The sequence below is a fragment of the Arachis ipaensis genome, chromosome B2 (genome assembly GCF_059453495.1).
Source record: "Arachis ipaensis isolate K30076 ecotype BB chromosome B2, ASM5945349v1, whole genome shotgun sequence".
Lineage (NCBI taxonomy): Eukaryota > Viridiplantae > Streptophyta > Magnoliopsida > Fabales > Fabaceae > Arachis > Arachis ipaensis.
In genome coordinates, this window is record NC_142437.1 from 13,289,818 (window position 1) to 13,306,781 (window position 16,964).

General features: G+C 31.5%; 2 protein-coding genes across 2 annotated transcripts; one reads left to right on the plus strand and one right to left on the minus strand.

The window, feature by feature from the left end:
* The first annotated feature begins 302 nt into the window (after positions 1-302).
* NET1D (kinase interacting (KIP1-like) family protein) lies at positions 303-7,613 on the plus strand. Its single transcript, XM_016327414.3, has 5 exons — positions 303-651; positions 971-1,055; positions 1,188-1,443; positions 2,035-6,203; positions 6,336-7,613. The coding sequence occupies exons 3-5, from the start codon at positions 1,341-1,343 to the stop codon at positions 7,401-7,403; spliced, it is 5,340 nt and encodes a 1,779-aa protein (XP_016182900.1). The 5' UTR covers positions 303-651; positions 971-1,055; positions 1,188-1,340; the 3' UTR covers positions 7,404-7,613.
* A 685-nt stretch (positions 7,614-8,298) lies between these two features.
* LOC107624928 (sulfate transporter 3.1-like) lies at positions 8,299-16,426 on the minus strand. Its single transcript, XM_088504853.1, has 11 exons — positions 15,796-16,426; positions 14,368-14,575; positions 13,424-13,595; positions 12,676-12,741; positions 12,387-12,500; positions 11,376-11,619; positions 10,693-10,979; positions 9,851-10,041; positions 9,626-9,711; positions 8,856-8,932; positions 8,299-8,725 (listed from the first exon to the last, which is right to left on the minus strand). Exons 1-11 carry the CDS (start codon positions 16,145-16,147, stop codon positions 8,540-8,542), a joined length of 1,983 nt encoding a protein of 660 aa, XP_088360979.1. The 5' UTR covers positions 16,148-16,426; the 3' UTR covers positions 8,299-8,539.
* Positions 16,427-16,964: the final 538 nt, after the last annotated feature.

Genomic DNA, 16,964 nt, shown 5'->3' on the forward strand with positions numbered 1-16,964 from the left:
TACTAAAATTAATTATTAAAATTAATTATTAGTAATAAAATATATATTAGAATATAAATATACATTAAAAATAAATTAAATTACACATATATTTATACACAAATATATTAGTAGTTAATTTTAATGACTGATTTTAGTGTATAAATAATATTTTTATATAAAAATAAATAAAAATAAATAATTTTATAAAATATTTTATATTATCAATTTATTAAAATTAAACTCACGATAATATTATCAAATTTCAATAAAATTATTTTCCTAAACTACATAAGTTTTTATAAATATTTGTTTGTTTTTTCAGCATAATATTGCTTTTGTTTCTTTCTTTTTCTCCTCTCCTTTTGTTGAGTGGTGAAGACAGGAGTACATGACCACCAACCTATGCAGCCAACATGATAAAAAAGCCAACAAAAACGCAAAGAAAGAAAGACAGCAAGCTTTGTGTGTTGTGTGCAGAACAACACACAGATCTAACCAACATCAACATGGGGTGACTCAAAAACAAAAACTAAAAACCACACAATAAAAGAAAACAAAAACAAAAACAAATAAAGAAGATAAAGCAGCTGAACTTGTTCATCGCCGCCACTGGAAATCACAACTCAATACCTCAAAGTTTCAATTTTTGTTTTCATTTGTTTTTGGGGGGTGAGTTACTTTTCATCTCAATTATGCTCTTTTTGTTTTTGGAAGTTCTTGATTGATTTGTTCTTCAATTCACTTCTATACCGATCTTCAGTTGTTTTTTATTATTTATTTTTAATTTCAAGTTTGATTATTCGTTTTTGATTGATCAGGTAGCTTCAATTATATGGTTGCCGTTTTTTATCATGATCATCATAGTTCTTGTTAGAGTTTGACTGGAGTTTGTTGATTTATCATACTATTTATTATTAAATTTTGTTTTGTGTTTTGTGTTTTTTTTTTAATTTCCTCTTGTTTTGATTGGAATTTTGTGTTTGGTCAGGTAATTTTGTAATTATTCAGGCACATCAGATTTTTATTTTTCTTTCTTCCCATTAAATTTTGGAAATTGGGAACAAACTTATCAGGTAATCTCTGTTCTGTTTCAGATCTTTTTGACAGAAGATAAGAAAAAGAAAGGTGGCTTTGATTTATCTGAAACTAAACCTTTTGTGTTGCTTTCATTCTGTTTGTTTTTTTGCTCCAATGAATGCATACAGGTAGAAGAAACTGTGTTGTGTTGTGTTGACTTTGTGGTCAAAACACACAAATTGCTGTGTGGTTCTGGTTTTGATTCACACAATCTTCCAAAGGATTGAGTTCCTTGCAGCTGCATCAGAAGACGAAAAGGCCGGTTTGATTGTTTCGTCGTGATGGCGACTCTAGCTCATGCGAATTCTAGGAGAATGTATTCATGGTGGTGGGACAGCCACATAAGCCCAAAGAATTCAAAATGGCTCCAAGAAAATCTGACTGGTAATGCCTTCCACAAATCTGGGAGAAATGAATTTCAAATATCTATTGTTTTTGTTTGTATCTATGGATAAACTAATTGTTCATGATATTGAACTCTAAAGGAAGTCTTATTAAGGTTTTCTCTTTCTTTGCTATCATAATATTATGCATAATTAGTGAGATATGTTACTTTGCTATAAGTTTTGGAATATTGAACCGGACAAGCATATTTCGTTGTTTGCTTAGTCTGGCACAATGATGTAATCTGATTCAAATCGGTGTTAAGGTTTTCCAACTTGAGACATTTTAAGGTGATTAATGGCTTTATATATGGAAACATTTTCTCTAAATATGCAACTTTGCATTTGTTTACATCTTTTGAATCTTATTAGAAGTTATTTTCTTTCTGTTTTAATAACCAAAGATGTTTAAGCATTCGAAGACAGGATTTATTTCATCATAGAAAAAATAGTAAGTATGCCTTTTCAAATGATCATGTTTATTTGCTTAATGACCAGAAAGTTGTGATAACATTTTTCGGTTAACATACCATCTGCTGCTATGCTTTTAGATACATGTGAACTTATCAAAATGGTATCTTCTGTTTCTCAGACATGGATGTGAAGGTGAAGCAAATGATTAAGCTTATTGAAGAAGATGCTGATTCATTTGCACGGAGAGCAGAAATGTATTATAAAAAACGGCCAGAGCTTATGAAATTGGTCGAAGAGTTTTATCGGGCTTATCGGGCATTGGCTGAAAGATATGACCATGCAACTGGAGTGATCCGCCATGCACATCGAACAATGTCCGAAGCATTTCCTAATCAAGTTCCAATGATGCTGACAGATGATTTACCAGAGACTGAGCCACGCACACCGGATTCGCGGCACCCCTCACGTGCATTCGACCTCAATGGAGCTAATACTGAAGATCATGATTCTTCTATAAACAAAACAGGTTTAAAACACCTCAATGATCTTTCTATCCCCAGAGAACATGAAAATTTTTCGAAGTTTCCAGAAGGAAATGCTAGAAGGGGTCTCGATTTTCATGACTCACAAGAGGATGGTGGAGGGCTAAACAATGGAAGCCACGATGAAAAAACTCAAGCCTTGTCAGAATCTGAACGGGTGACAAAAACTGAGACAGAAATTTTGGCCTTAAAGAAAGCCATTGCTAAATTAGAAGATGAAAAGGAAGCTGGTTTGCTTCAGTATCAGCAGAGTTTGGAGAGATTATCTAATCTTGAATCAGAAGTTTCTTCTGCACAAGAGAATTCTCGGAAACTTGATGAGCGAGCAAGTAAAGCTGAAGCTGAAGTTCAAGCCTTGAAGGAAGCCCTCAAAGAATTACAAGCTGAAAGGGAAGCTAGTCTTCTTCGATATCAGGAATGCTTGGAGAAAATATCTAATCTGGAGAATAATATTTCTTTTTCTCAAAAGGATGCAGGAGAACTCAATGAACGAGCTGCTAAAGCGGAAACAGAAGTCGAGTCTCTAAAGCAGGACCTTGCTAGAGTTGAAGCTGAAAAGGAAACTGCCCTTGTTCAATATCAACAGTGTCTGGAGACATTATCGAAATTGGAGGAGAGGTTAAAAGAAGCTGAGGAAAATGCAAGAAGAATTACTGAGCAGGCTAATGCAGCTGAACATGAAATCGAGGTGATGAAGTTAGAAATTGCTAAACTCACTGAAGAGAAGGAAGATGCTGCTTTGCGTTATCAGCAATGCTTGGAGATAATTTCCAGTTTGGAGCATAAACTCTCTTGTGCCGAAGAGGAAATGCGTAGGCTACATTCCCAGATAAATGAAGGGATTGAAAAGTTACGCAATTCCGAAGAGAAGTGTCTTCTCTTGGAGACATCAAATCACACTCTGCATTCTGAATTGCAGTCTTTAGCCCAAAAGATGGGATCTCAAAATGAAGAACTAAGTGAGAAGCAGAAAGAGTTGGGGAAAATTTGGAGTTGCTTACAAGAGGAGAGGCTGCGGTTCATTGAGGCCGAAACTGCATTCCAAACTCTTCAGGATTTGCATGCCCAATCTCAGGAAGAGCTTAGATCTCTTGCTGCCGACCTTCACGGTAAGGCTGAAACTCTGGAGAATGTGGAATCACAGAAGCAGGCTTTACAGGATGAAGTACACAGGGTCAATGAGGAAAACAAGATTCTAAATGAGCTCAAAATTTCTTCATCTCTATCTATGCAGAATTTGCAGGATGAGATATTGAAACTCAGGGAGACTATAGAGAAAGTGGAGCAGGAGGTTGAGCTGCGAGTTGATGAAAGAAATGCTCTTCAGCAAGAAATTTACTGTCTTAAGGAGGAGCTTAATGATATGAATAAAAGACATGAAACTCTGATGGTCGAAGTGAGGTCAACGGGCTTTGATCCAGAGTGTTTCGGGTCATCTGTGAAAGAATTACAAGACGAGAACACGAAGTTGAAGGAGACGGTCGAGACTGACAAAGGTGAGAAAGCAGCCCTTCATGAAAAACTGGAGATCATGGAGAAACTTCTAGAGAAAAATTCCGTTCTAGAGAATTCCCTTTCAGACTTGAATGCCGAGCTAGAGAGTGTCAGAGGAAAGGTAAAGGCGTTGGAAGAAACATGCGAATCCTTGCTTGCGGAGAAATCAATGCTTCTTGCCGAGAAGGCCGCCTTATTTTCCCAGTTACAAACAACTTCTGAAAATCTGGAGAATCTCTCAGAAAAGAACAAACTTTTAGAAAATTCACTGTTTGATGTGAATGCTGAACTTGAAGGATTAAAGGTAAAGTCGACGACCTTAGAAGACACGTGCAAGTTACTTGACAATGAGAAGTCCAGTGTCATCTCTGAGAAAGAAACCTTACTTTCACAGTGGAACATCACACAGCAAACACTGCAAGATCTTGAAAAACAGCACAGTGAATTGGAGATGCAGCATTTGGAATTAAAAGGAGAGAGAGAGTCTGCACTGAAAAAGGTTGAAGAGTTACTGGTTTCCCTATATTCCGTGAGGGAAGAGCATTCCAGAGTCACTAAGTTGAGTGAAAATGAATTGGCTGAGAAGGAATCACAAATTCATGCTCTACAAGAAGATGCAGATCTCCAGAAGAAGGAATATGAGGAGGAACTGGACAGAGCAATGCATGCTCAAATAGAAATTTTTATCTTGCAGAAAAGTATTCAGGATTTGGAGAACAAGAACTTTTCCCTTCTAATTGAGAGTCAGAGGCTTTTGGAGGCATCAAAGTTGTCCGAGAGAATGATATCTAAACTGGAGACCGAAAATGTTCGGAAACAGGATGATGTGGATTCTTTGTCTGAGAAAATCAGAATACTAAGAATTGGGCTGCTTCAGGTACTGAAAACTCTCAACACTGATGGCAAACATTTGCATGAAGATACGCATGAAGAAGATCAGATGCTTCTAAACCGTATACATCAAAAGCTTCAAGATGCAAATGAGTCCTTTGACACAGTTTTCAGTGAAAGCCAGCAAGTGGCTGTTGAGAATTCGGTTCTGGTTATGTTCCTTGGGGAAATGAAACAAAAGTTAGAGAATCTTGTGACAGAAAGAGATGCACTCGACGAGGAATTCAAGATCCAGTCGAAGCAGTTCTTGGCATTGCAAATCGAGGTCCAGAAGATATTGGAGAAGAATCAGGAGTTGAAGTTGACAATATACAAGGGAGAAGAGAGAATGGAAATAATGACATCCGAAATAGAGAATCTGCGAAAACAGGTGGCAGACTTGGAAGAGGGAAACAAATTCTTGAATGAAGAAAATAGCAAAGTATTCGAAGAGAAGAAGTCCTTGACAGGAAGATTTCTAGATCTTGGCGAAGAGAAAAGTAAGTTGGAAGAAGAAATGTGTTTTGTGATCCGCGAGATAATAGCTCAGTCTAATATTTCTGTGATCTACGAGAACATTATCTTCGAGAAACTCATGCAGCTTAAAGAATTAGATGAAGATCATCAGAAGCTTTGTTCGATAAACAATGACCTTGAAGAGAGATTGAAACTAATGGTGGGAAAATTAGAGCATTCAGAAATGGAAAATTCACATCTCAAAGAGTTATTTGTGAAGTCAAATGTTGAATTGAAGTTAGTTGAATCTGTCAATGATCAATTGAGTTGTGAGATTACAAATGAAAAGGAATTGCTCTCCAGAAAGGAAAATGAGCTTTTGGAAGCAGCCACACTGTTTAATGCTTTGCTCGCCGAGAAAACAGAATTGCATAGAATGGTGGAAGATCTGAAGTTTAAGTATGATGAGGTGACTGGGATACTTAAAGACCAGGCGAATCAAATTCTGAAATTATCCTCGGATAAGGATTGCCAAACTGAAGAGCTCGAACACCTTTGCGAAGTGAATCAGAAGTTGGAGAATGAAATGAGGCACCTGCATCAACAACTTGGTGAAACTAAGTTGAGAGAAAAGGAGTTGAGTTATGAGGTGCAGAAGGGAACGGACGAGATTGAAGAATGGGAAACTCAGGCTACAACACTCTATGCTGAACTGCAAATTTCTTCTGTCATTGAAACATTGTTTGAAGGGAAGGTCTGTGAACTATCCGATGCGTGCGAGAATCTTGAACGCGAAAACCACTCTAAAGAACTGGAAAGTGAGCAGCTGAAGGAAAGAGTTAGCCAGTTGGAAGGCGAAAATGGAAGACTGCATGGTCAGTTAGCTGCTTATGTCCCGGCAGTTGCCGCTTTAACCGATAGTGTAACATCTCTGGAAATGCAGACTGTTACAAATCAAAAACCTCATGGCGATGAAGAATCTAAGGTACTAAGATATGCAGTGTTTCTTTCTTAAACTGTATTATAATTTCTCAATATTTTAGTTCCTGGTCATTATTTTTGTTCATTTTTTATGGTAATTGATGCAATTTGATTTTCTTATGGAAACCATTTTCAGGTTCAAAAGATGTTGGTAGATCATGAAAACACGGACAGTGGTCAACAAACAAGTGAAGATCGGACTGTCGTGGCACCGGATGCACTCGCAGACCTGCAGAGGAGGATCCTGGCAATTGAAACAGCAGTGAAGCTGATAAATGAAAGCAGGCATGCTTCTCAAGCGAATGAAGCGAATGAGAATCGGAATGGAGCCGCTTCAGACCTGAGAACAGGGAAATCAAGGCCAGATGTTCCTGTAACCGAGATTGAAGTTCTGCCAAAAGACATCATGCTTGATCAAATCTCTGAGTGTTCATCATATGGGATAAGTAGGAGAGATACACCTGAGGCTGATGATAAGATGCTCGGCTTATGGGAAAGTGCCAATACACCGAATTTCACGGATGAACCGAGTGGCTACAATCGAAGAGGAGCAACCAAGGATTCGAAAAGTAAGCATCCTTCGTCGGAGTCTTTGGTGGAAAAGGAGTTGAGTGTGGACAAATTAGAGATCTCGAGACGAATGAAGCAGGCACACGAGGAAGGCAACAAGAGCAAAGTTCTAGAAAGGCTTGATTCCGATGCGCAGAAGTTGATAAACCTTCAAATAACCATACAAGATTTGATGAAGAAGATGGAGATTACTGAGAAAAGCGCAAAGGGAAAAGGTGTTGACTATGATGCTGCGAAAGGACAACTTGAAGCTGCTCAAGAGACCGTCACGAAGCTCTCCGATGCCAACAGTAAGCTGACAAAGAATGTCAAAGAAGGTACATTGTCTTCCGGCAGGAAGGACTCGGCAGACTTGGATGAGAGCGGAAGCGTCGGCAAAGAGAGAGGAGTCTTGGAACAGGCACGGCGAGGATCCGAAAAAATAGGACAACTGCAGCTAGAGGTTCAAAGATTGCAGTTTCTGCTTCTGAAACTTGATGGTGGAAAAGAAAACAAGGAGAAAGCAAGATTCATGGATCGAAGTCCTCGAGTACTTTTGCGCGATTATCTCTACGGCGGCGCAAGAAACAACCAGCAGAAGAAGAAGAAGAAAGGTTTTTGTGCATGTGTGAGACCTCCAACCAAAGGAGATTGAGTTAGCAAAACCATTTTCTCGGCATATTTTTAGCATAGTATTATTTCAAATAACATGAGACATTACATTTAGCTTTCTTGTTTGTAAAGTTTCCTTTTTTATATAGATGGTATAAATGATCCTTACATGTTTTGATCCTTTTGTACATTTTGTGCCTCATATATATTCATAAGAAGAGGCTAAGATGGAATTTTCACCATTTTGTTTTTCTCTCCTTTTTCTGAATAATTCCCTCCAATTCTTTCTCATTGCTGTAGGATTCATGTTTTTGTTTGTTGTTTACTTATTTTCCTCATCATTGTGGTTCTGTGGATTCATGTTTTTGTTTGTTAGTTTTGAATTTTTAAATAATTGTTTAATGACGTATATAAAAATTGAGGAATTTAATTATATTAATAATGAAAAGATTATTCAATCTTTTTAAAATATGTAATTTAGAAAAATGGAGTTTTAAGTTATGTGTTATTATTTAAAATTGATATTTTAGTATTTTAATTTAGAGGAGTGTTAGGAGGCCAGCAATTTTTGTGATTTGTAGTCATCAAGTAGTCATCAATGATGTTTTTAATGGTGTGAGATTTCATCAAATGATGTGAGAGTATTCACTTTTTTTTTACTGGTTACATGCTGATTAGAATTTAATGAAGTTACTGGTCCCTAGACTTTTTCTTTAATTTATTAGTTAGATACTTGAAAAATTAATGATATTTTATAACAATAAAATAATTGTCATGTTATATATGTTTTTGTCTTTACTAATAAAATTTTTTGGATTTGTCACTGATCTCAAAAATCCGTGTCCAAAATTTAATCACATTTAGCTCTTGATTAATCTAATTGTTTGCTTCATAATAATTTTAGAGGATCATTATCCTAATCTTTCAATTGAAATAGATTTAGAGCACAAATCATGGAGATACTTTCCATTTCAATAGATTGTCAAGCTTATTACATATTGATTTACACATCAGATTTTCTTGCAACATAGGATGCAAACTCTTGAGAAACAAAAACACACATCAATCTTTCATTTTTTTTTTATATATAAATTACCCTGTGCTTCTCTCTCTCTATATATATTCTTCAGCATGATTCACAAACACTCATGCCACATCTTTTAATTTGATATTTTTGTCTCAGACTTTGTTCCAACCCTCTGATTCATCTTTCTTGGAATTTGGTTTGCATGTATGTAACATGAAGTTGCATGCTCCAACAGCTTCTTCAACTGTCAAATATATCCATTTTTCACCAATTTTCTCTTGGAATTTGGATTTGTTGAGTTTCTTCATCACCTCACTTCCAGGGTTGACCATAACAAGCTACACAAATTGGGAAAAAAAAATATTTAAAAAAAATAAAATAAAGCATATTAAGCATTCTAATAAATGACCCCAAGAAATCCTTAGTACTATAATAATAATATAACAAGAAATTAAAGGATGAAATTACTTGTAGCCCTCTTCTATCTGCAATCTTATTAACCTCTTCAAGCATGCTTATGCCACTTGTATCAATGTTCCCAACAGCTGCCAATCAAATTACACACAAATTTAGAATTTCAATTTTGATAACCCCAAAAAATGCTCAATTAATCATATTTTCATGTCTTATTTTTATATGCTCAAACTAATCAGCACCTTAGAATTTCAATTTTGATAACGATATTGCTAGTTAAGAGAAAAGATCTTCTTGCATTTATATTATACAAGAACAAGGATAACAACAACATAGAATGATTCATTTTTCTTATTCTTATTGTATACTCGTTATTTTATGTCATAAGAGTGATAAATTAACCAACATACAATGACAAAGACATACAAATTTTAATTTTTACTGTTAATTTTTTTTAAATAATATTTTTATGTTAAAATAAATACGAGGTGGACAAATGTACAAATAATATTATTCTTTAAATCATGATACGCACTATTCATCAATGTGTCAAATAGAAATAAGCCTTCGAAATCGAAAAAGGCCAAGTAGGCCCATTTCGTGCAGACATGATACGTCAACAAATCATTCGATAATGCTAGGGAAACAAGAAAAAATCGTCAAAATTTATCTTAATTAGCATTCATTAATTATTGCTGCTAATAAAGTAATTTATTACTATTTTTGACTAATTTTCTTTAATTACCAAACATTTCCACAAATAATTTTCCATAATAATTACTATATACTTAGTTACTTATTTCTCATATCCATTACTTACTTACCACTCATATCCAATATAACATACTGCAAACTTGTCTCCCCAGTATCTTTAATTCTATCTTCTTCATCATCAATCCACCTTGTGATCCTATGAAAAATAACCATTTTTTGAAAAAAAAAAAATTAGCAATTTAGCATCCACTTATAAGCCATAACTTCTTTGGAATGTCACAACAAATGAAATCCAAGTCTTATTATTATTATGATGTAGGTTTCTTGGTAATTACCTCTCTCTTAAATAGCTTGCATTGGCAAAGTAAATTGGTGCATCAATCTCTAGAATTATGATTCCGGGAACATGATTTGCATTTTGGTATTGCTCAACATTTCTGTATATACCAGAATTTGGAATGTTCCCTAAAACAAATGTCCTTGGTCTTGTAACAAATAGAAGTACCCTAAGCACAGATAATGCAACCTGGAAAATGCACACAAGTAATAAGCACATAATTTAATTTTCACAAACCCTATATATATATTTATTTATTCTGTTTAGAATTTAGATAATCAAAACAACTTATCACAAAAAGCTCTGTCAGAGATGCTTGTGAAAGAAGTTGAATTAGACTAATAAAAATTCTCATAGTTGTTGTACTAGTTTCAATATAGTTAGAAATTTTGCAAACAGGTATTTATTTATATTATATCAACCATGCTAAAATTATCTACCAAATCAATTATTTATATAAAATATATGTCAAAATATAAAATACATATTAAAAATAAATTAAATAATATATATATTTATACACAAGTACATAATAACTCATTTGATAGTTAATTTTTGTGTATACATAGCTTTTTTTCAATTAATTTTTATAATTTAAATATCTCTAACCAAGTTTCTATACTATCCAAAGTTTTTCAATAAGTCCTAGTTCGGAAATTTTCTCATCTAGCCCATGTGTATAAATTGCCTTTTTTTTTTAAATTTAAAATTTTTGTATCCAAATAGATTTGATCACAAAATATATATTTAAATTGGAGGTAACTGAATGAAAAATACTTATACAATATAAACTATAAAGGAAATTGAAAAATAAAGGAAATTGAGTAGATTGAAGCATACCGCAATGACAAGGCCAATTTCAACACTACCAAAGACGACACCAATGTAAGCACTCATGCACACAAAAAAGTCAAACTTGTCAACGTTCCAAAGATGAATTGCAGCTTCATAATCTATGAGGCCAAGCATTGCAGAAACAATAATGGCTGCTAGCACCACAAGGGGTGTGTAATGGAACAACGGTGTTAGGAACAACAACGTTAGCATCACTGCAATTGACATCACTATGTTTGATACTGCTGTCTTGCATCCAGCATTATAGTTCACAGCTGAACGTGAAAATGGCCCTGAAATCATTCAAAAAATATTATATTTTTTTAATTTTTATATGTCACACTTTTTTTTTTTTTAGTTTAATTCTCAAGAGATGCAATTAAATAGGTATCTTATTACACAAGAAATCATTTTATTTGGGACAAAAATCTTTATATTTTTGCAGAATAATATTTTTATGTTGTATTCTAACTATGATTATAATGGCTACAATGCCTATATATGAAATTTTAACTACATTTAAAATTAAAGTTATATTTTTTATTATTTAGTAATAATTTTTAATTTAAAAAAATTAAAATAAAAAATGAATTAAAATAAAAAATTATCAAATAATTAAAAAAATAATATTAATTTTAACTAAATTTTTTTTTTTTTAAGTTTTGTCAAAATTCCATAACCTTAATTACCTGTTGTGAGGTAGCAAGAGGTGAAAGAACCAAGAACATTCATGGTGCCAATAGCTATCATCTCTTTATTGCCATCAATATGGTAATTCTTAAACATTGCAAAGCTTCTTCCAACTGCTATTCCTTCAGCAAGTGCTATGATTCCAACAACAATCCCTGTTCTTATTGCTGTGCTCATGTATGGCGACACAAACACCAAATCCCCCATTGATGGCGGATTCAACCCTTTCTTCAATTCTCCTATCTGATCATCAAACATTTTTTTCAAACTTAGAAGCGAGACTCGAATTCAAGACCTCTAATTGAGGATGGAATACTATGTCATTTAAATTAAAATTCGTTGGCAATAGTCAAACAACATTATTAATTTTATTTTTAATATATTCATCTTTTATTTATTAGATTTAATTGTTCTATTAATCTTTATAGATTTAGTAAATTTACACTTAGGTCTCTGTATTTTTTCGTTTTAATTAGATTTTTATATTATTTTTAATTTTATAACTAGGTCATTTTTAGTGTAAAAAATATTAGAATTAATTAAATATTTATCCGCACATTGAAAGTATTCATAATTAAGAACCTAAGTATACTTTTGACTATATACTTTTTGGGTAAAATATTTCGTTAATTTTAATGTTTTTGATATAAAAATAACCTAATTACAAAATTAAAAATAATGTAGAGACTTAATTGAAAATAAGAAAATGTAAGAATATAGTTACAAATTTGATAAAACTACAGAGACCAATAAATTAATTAAACCTATTCATTATTATTTGAGAGCTTAATTTCAATAAATTGATAGTATAAAATATAAAATATTTTACATAATCCTTTAATCATATTTTTTTTAGATAATCATTTACGAAATTAATGTAAAAGATACTTATTTTTTACTAACATAGTATTATGTAATTAGATAGACGTAAAATTATTTTACTCTAACATTACATTAAAATTAAATTTATTATTTAATGAAGTAGAATGGGCATAATGGTCATTACTCACCACTTGAACGCCGTGGTTCTCAGCGTGAGTGAAATAGACGAGAAAGCTTCCCAATATAACGGACGTTAACGGTGCCATTGCTGATACCCAAAACAACTTTGGTTTTCTTTTGCTCTGCATTTATATGTCACATACCCAAATTCATATTCTATATAATTCACATAATTATTATGCCATTTAATTTAATTGTAAGATAATAAATATTAATTGCTATATATAAAGGTAAATCCTAACATTTTTTTTATTACTTAAGTATTAGATTTTGTGCATGTGAAGATGCATTACTTACAAAATATCTTGTGAGAAGGAGGAAGAAAATGAAGGTAAATCCTAACACTGCGCTCTCCCATCTCCACTGCCATAAACCAACAGCGAAATAAAAATTATACTATTAGAGTCAAAAGAGTAAATGGAAAAAATGAATATTATATACTCCAATAATTTTGGAGCTACCTACTAACCATGCTCATCTGGAAAATATTGAATCATAAAAATTTATTATTTAAGATTAACAGTTAAAATAATTTCAATTTAATATGAATAATTTTTTGAGAACTTTTAGAATCATAAAAATTTCTTGGTGACAAAAATTTTAATTTGAGATTGTTGGAGACTAATTTGAGAGTTGATAAAAAAAATTATTGTTTATGGTTTAGTCTCTAAAAAATTTTAGATGTGCGTTAATTTAATTATCAAAAGATTAAAAATTTTAAATTAATTCTTAAATAATAAATTAAATTAACTTTTTCATCAGTTAGATGATGGTTCGTGACAAAATAATTTATGTCTCATAATATCATCTAACTAATAAAAAACAATCTAAATATCTAATTATTCATAGTTGTAAGGATCAAACTGAATATTTAATAAATCTACATTCCATTATTGTTTCATTAAATAAATAAATATCTCACAAATAACAGATATTAGTATTTAGGCATAGGATGAAATAAAAAAGATAAGTAGTGTTATTGAAATAATAATAATAATAATAATAATAATAATAATAATAATAATAATAATAATAATAGTTGTACCTGATGAGTTTGGGAAAAAACAGAGCGCATAACTGAGATGATATCAGCACGGTGAGTGAAATGTTGAAGACCAAGAATGGATTTGAGTTGTTGTAAGCAAACCACAGTGGCTGCTCCTCCCATGAACCCTACTATGGTTGCATGTGACAGAAAATCCACTATAAACCCTAGCCTGTACTCCAACCACAATTTATTCATGAGTAATTATTCTACTTACTCTTTCACTATTTCTATTCTTTTTTATTAATCACATGTCTTCACATACATATTTCATCACTTCTAGCTAGAATATGGTACATTAAGAATTTAATATATTTTAATATAATTTATATTTAGATACATTGATTATTATTATTATTATTTATTGTACCAAATTTTCAAAATAACATATATTTTGAAACTAAGAATGATGATTTTGATGATATTATTATTGTATAATTAATCTTGATAAAATTATATCAATAATAATATGTTATACGAAAAAAAATGAAAAAGAAAAAAAGAAGGAAGGTGGGGGAATCTCATTGAAAAATTCTAAATGTTTGAAAAAGACAAACATGAAAGGACAAAAATAATCTTCCCCCATACAATGTACTGCCAAGTCCCGAAGATCGCATTACCTTGCTTTTTTCCTTTCAAACATTTTTTTTTTCTTTTATCATTTATTTTCTTCCACTTAAATGATTCACTTTCTTATTCCTTTTACTTCTGAAAATATATTAAAATTTAAAATGATATGTTAAATTTCTTTAAGAAAGACATGTATATTAACCTTATTGTGCCCATTTTGTATAAGACATTATAATGATTGTGAGTTAGTGAAAATGAAAATGAGCATGCTTAATAATAATGCTCTAGAATCCAGAAGTTTATTTCTCATAAAAAATGTTGAGTTGAATATTGGATTTGAATTTATTTGATTAATATATAGATTATAAATATACCTGAATAGACCCAATGAAGCTTGGAAAATTCCGGCAAAGAAAGTAGAAGTGAAAGCAAGGTGGAGAAAAAGATTTGGATTCTGAATTGGATTAACTTCACTTGACAACATTGAACCCAAAAGAAGAGATCCAACTGCCACAGTTCCCACTGCTAAGTCCCTTGAGCTTCCCATCATTGCATAAATCAGCGGTGGTATGAAACTTGAATCTGCTCCCATCAATCAATAATTTCACCAAAAATTATAATTATCATCAATTATTTAGAGAAAGTATTTAAAAAAAAAAATTATCTTATTATTAATTATAAGATACATATTTTTTTTATTAAATATATAATTATTCATATATATGTCTCTTTTTATCTGTGTTACCTAGATTATTTTTTTAATTTGATTCACAGCTTGGTTGCTCTCCACGCTCACCGTACCATGAAGAAAATCTCATGTCCTAAGCTGTTCCTTCTCATTGTTGAAGAGAATGAAAAATCTTCTTAAAAAATATTTGTTGAGTTATTATATATTATATACTATGTACTCTTTATGTACTCTCACTAAAAAATAATTACAATAGTAAGACTATTATTGATAAAAAAAATAATTTAGGTAACAATTTGTTTAAATATTTGAAATAAGAATAATTTCATGATATAGTATTAAAATTTTATCAAAAAAAATTTAAGATTTGATATTTATTGCCCACAAGAAAAAAATTCAATATAAGAAAATAATAATTCATGTGTCTCCTAGCTTAGGGGATTGAAAAAGGATGAATTGAAGGAAACTTCTTGCTAGTTCTAAAAAACTCTTAAAAGTTATATTTTTCTAAAATTTATAGTAAAATAGCAGACAATGCAATAAAAATGTGATCGATTTTTCTTTTTTTATCTGTTTAAATATTTAGAATAAGAGATAATTTTATAATATAAAATCAAAATTATAATAACAAAAAAATTTAAGATTTGATATTTATTATCCAAAAGAAAAAAAAATTCAATATAAGACAATAATAATTCATGTGTCTCCTAGCTTAAGGGATTATTGAAAAAGGATGAATTGAAGGAAACTTCTTGCTCTAGTTAGGAAACTCTTAAAAATTATTTTTCTTAAAATTTATAGTAAAATAGCACACAATGCAATAGAAATGTGATCGACTTTTCTTCTTATTATGATAAAATTTAATTACTTATTGAACTATATTTATATGGCCTTTGTCAAGAAGATATATGTAGTTTCAACTAAAAGGAAAAATAAAACTACAACATATAGAAAATCTTTTGTGTGTTACAAAGTTAAACTATTCTTCATTAAAAACTAAAGAAATTAAAATAGTTGAGTTTAAAAGAAATTATATATAATTGTATACAATTTTATATATTCTTGATGATCATAAGAGAGAAAGTAAACTTAATTAAATACATATAATACCCACATAATCCAAGAATTGGAGGCAAGTTTGCAAGCTTAGCATAACTGATTCCTTGAGGTATGGCCAAGCTAGCAATGGTGATTCCGGCAATGAGGTCCGATTTCAAGAACTGAAACGTATAGCTCGGACCCCATTCAAATATCGGGAAGAAATACTGGAGGCCAAGAATCAACCTCTTCGAAGGAGGCTGGTTCTTGAACCTCCTCAACGGGTCGTCCGGAAAGAATGTCTCCTTCAATGAGTATTTTAGAAACTTGAAAAATGGTTGTGGTGGTGGAACAACCACACGAGGATGTTGTTCACTCTCATCACTATTCATGGATGAAGGGTATGATGAATAATCAACATTACCCATTTTTCTCTAATAATACTATATCTTATCCTTAATAATTAGTACAAATATAATTAATGGTGCTAAAAATATGTATGACTACTATGTGTTATATATACTACTAAATATTAATAAAGTGGTTTTAGTTTGGTGTATGTTGGGAGGAATAATAATTAGGAGAAATATATGTGTTATATCTAAATTATGGTGGATGAGGTTGGTTTTTTTGGATAGAAATTTAGGTATAAGAAGAAGGCCAGAGAGGGACAAAATATTTGAGGAAGAAGAAGGAGGGTGGTGTGTGTTTAGAGTGTGAATGACATGGCTTTATATAATAGTTTTTGTGCACATATAGCCTAACTTATATTATATGCACTATATAATAAGTTATTAAATTATTGACATATTGTTGAAAAAAAAAGTAGACAATTATATGATTTATTAATATGATTTTTTTATTATTTTATTAGTTTTAGTTTTCTTTTTAGCAACTTTTTTAGGTTTAATAATTTTCTCACTTTCCATGGATGTGAGATAATTGTATGTATGTCTTAATCGATATAGTTGTTAATATGTTCGTTGTCAAAAGTTCTCTTTAATTAATTGCATCTGATTTAATTTGACCTTAACCCAATATTAGTTCAGTTCTAGTAGTTAGGATTAGGCTCATTAGGAGTTATAGGGAGGTTTTAGTTATTTGATTAGGCATATAAATAAGTATATTGTCCCATTGTGTATTAACAATTTATACTCTCTTACAGAATTATAAATCAATTAGCTATTGATTCTTTTTTATTTATTTTAAGATGATGACTACTCACGTGAAATTTTTATGTAAAAA